Source organism: Penaeus monodon, chromosome 23, assembly GCF_015228065.2.
Source record: "Penaeus monodon isolate SGIC_2016 chromosome 23, NSTDA_Pmon_1, whole genome shotgun sequence".
NCBI classification, from domain to species: domain Eukaryota; kingdom Metazoa; phylum Arthropoda; class Malacostraca; order Decapoda; family Penaeidae; genus Penaeus; species Penaeus monodon.
The window spans coordinates 17,733,552-17,736,616 of NC_051408.1; the positions used below are offsets into that span (position 1 = coordinate 17,733,552).

The window sequence follows — 3,065 nt, forward strand, 5'->3', positions numbered from 1 at the left end:
GTTGTTGTTGTGTAGAAAATTTCACTTCTTGAATATACTTACTCATTGTTACAATAGGGACTGCCTCTCATATCAGTATTTTTTTTTTTTCTTGCATGCTTCTTCTTGCTTTTGCTTGGGGACCAAAAATGTGTTGTATACTGATTTTTTACATGAGGAGTTTTACTGGTGGATATTCGGTAGTTTAAGAAAAATAACATTATTTATTATCAAACATTCATTACATCTTCTGCTGCATTTAAGGCTGTTGCTATATTTAAAAAGACTTTTTAAAATCAAACATGATTTTTTTTTCTCACATTTTTAGACTTGCGGAGAGTCAGTGTGGTAGCCATGATGTCGGAGAGCGCCCGCCTGCCTCCCCTGCTCAGTCCTGCATGGAACCCACCCAATATCACCAGGTAAGTGCACACCATTCAGCCGTTACATAGAACTTCCCTCTCATCCTCTAGTGCACAATCTGTTCTTGACCTCTTTGTTTTCTTTTTAATCTTATGTCACAGTATATTTTACTTACCTTGATTTTACTATTATTGCTCAATTTCAGGTAAGAGTATTATTCCAACTTACTTGTTAGTTTTATATATCACTCAATGCAATTCATGTAAAATGTAAACATATCATATTTCCCCCTTTGAAATAGGAGAGAAATAAACATAATAGCAATTGAGGTATATCTTATACACCAGCAAACATCTGAAGCATCTCCTGGCCATGTAAGTAAACCACGCTTCCTGTTGCAGCAGCAGTGTGGGTGCGGGCCGTCGTGGGGCGGGTAAGCGGGCGCGAGAAGCCGGGATTCACAACGGTCATCATGCCCAGCCTCGGCCCAACTGTCAGCCTTCCCAGCAAGACTCCACGGCACACGTCCAGGACAGTACCCGGTGCCCGTCACCCCTTTCACCCCCTGCACCAAGCCTCAGATCATCAGTCATCGCCACAACCATCACAGACACAATCTCCACTCAGGGACATGCCTAAAACACCAGGTGATTTAGATATTAGTTGGGAGTATAGGAGTTGGGTACTTGTTTTTCCTGCATATGTAAAATATAAAGCATGAAATGAAAAATAATAGTGAATGTACTCTGATCTTGTAACTGTACAGGAAGAAAATTGCAGATTTCAGATGACCTCTCCAAAATTGGGTAGAACATTCCATATTGGAAGTTGACAACTGAAGATTACAAATATTTCATTAGGCCAAACTCTGAGCCCCACAGAACTTTCTCTTACTACATACCCTAGAAATGTAGTTTTCAGTTAAGTAAGGATTTGAAGAAAACAGTAGCTAAAAGTTTCAAAGAAGGGTTTTCGAAAATATGAATTATGGTGTGATTGTATGAGTTGATTTATGTCATGGAATGTAATTTCACTGGCATCCTGGAACCCCCCATTGCTTACATCAGGGGCACAAAGTTTTTATACACTCTCAGATGAGCTGTTCAAAATATTTTATTGTAGCCCAATTTGAGGTCAATTGAATTTTACTTACTCCAGGGATTATGAAGGAAGCTGACATTACTCTCTCTTCCTGTTGAATTCTCTTCTCTGATGATTATATGAATATAAGTGATTGTATTTAAGTTAAAGATAAAAAGAAAATTTGTCCTATATCCTATGAAAAAAGAAATAGAAGAGGATAAAATAAAACAGATATTGAATGATTAATTTGTATTCTCATGCAGCTTATCACTCCCTTGAAGATATTATATGCATGAAATGAAATTACTGTAGCACGAAATAACGTGCTGTATACTGAAAAGAAATGCTAATTAAGAAAATATACAACATTCCTAGCAAGGGTTATAGTTGCATTCCTAAACAACAGCATGTGGGAGGAGATAATGACATATTTGCCAATCTACCATCTACCATCACAACACTTAACATTAAATGTAATGCTTTCTTAACATACAAACAAAATCCTTTGCTTTAACGAGATATTATTATCCCATTTTACATATACGAATATGCATTTAAATATTTATGCCTCAGTTTTGATGTTTTTAATAATTATAATCAGGATTAAAACCTTGAAAAGGTCTGTAAAAGATAATTATATCATTATGCCATAATTGAGTTATGTGATTGGTTTACCTCGTCCACAGTGCTAGTTAACAAATTTTATCATGCGATAAAATTAAAAGCATTATCATTACTTTTGTAAGGAATGAGGAAAACCTATGTATAGAAAATGAAGAAAAAACAAACTGAAATTTAAAAAAAATATACTGTTAAAGGTTTGCTGGAGAATGACATTAGCTGAAACAAGCACTTAACTGCCCAGTGACAGGTGAGAATGGACTATTTCAGGTACAACAGTAAAGAACCACAAGCCAGATTACTTGCTGCTTAGGAGGGAAGCTCTTCAAAGGGCAAACACTTAGGTTCATTTGCAAATTTTTTTTATTAAAGATAAAAAAATGAATGAAAAAAAAAAATGATATTAAGGGCTGATGAAATTACAAGTAACATGGTTACCTTAGTGAACATGCCAAGTTTAGCCAAAAGGCAGACTTCCAAGGGTGCCAGATTTAGTCCCATTGCATTTTCCTAAGGCAAGACTAACATATCAAACCAGTTTAGTCATTTAACTAGTCTAATCATTTTATTTATTTGTCTGCTCTTAAAGCACTGTTGTGCCATTTATATTTCTTTTGAGAGGTATTCTAGTAGTTATATGACACTTCACTGAATGCATGGTCATTGATGAAGGTCAACTATGGCATGTTAAATAGCAACAAAGGGTCAGGCAAAGCATTTGATCCTGGGTGTGCTGTAATTATCTTGCACTGGGATAGAATGAGCTAGGATACCTCACACCGGGAAGCCAGAGCTGGGAGAGGCAGAAACAGGATATCATGTTCTAGGGTAGATCTCTGGATATTGTGTACGTAAGTAAATACCAATTATAATGAAATATAGAATCCAATATCAAACGAATGCAGCATAAATAAATTTATGGAAGAATTTATAAAAATGCTGCATAGGCTTAATATCTGTGTGAGTCGTGCACACATTTACTAATGCACAAGGTCAGCGATTCCTTGAACAATTACAGA

At 36.0% G+C, this 3,065-nt stretch overlaps 1 protein-coding gene and 1 long non-coding RNA gene across 2 annotated transcripts in view; one reads left to right on the forward strand and one right to left on the reverse strand.

Moving 5' to 3' along the window:
* Positions 1-660: 660 nt before the first annotated feature.
* The window catches only part of LOC119587850, a 3,568-nt gene continuing 1,163 nt past the window's right edge, over positions 661-3,065 (reverse strand). Inside the window, exon 2 of the long non-coding RNA XR_005230025.1 lies at positions 661-977. This is a non-coding gene — a long non-coding RNA (uncharacterized LOC119587850). The remainder of the gene's footprint in view (positions 978-3,065) is intronic.
* The window catches only part of LOC119587848, a gene marked incomplete in the record, with an annotated part of 22,467 nt that continues 20,177 nt past the window's right edge, over positions 776-3,065 (forward strand). Inside the window, 1 exon segment of the mRNA XM_037936551.1 lies at positions 776-989. Coding sequence (XP_037792479.1) covers positions 815-989 — 175 coding nt within the window.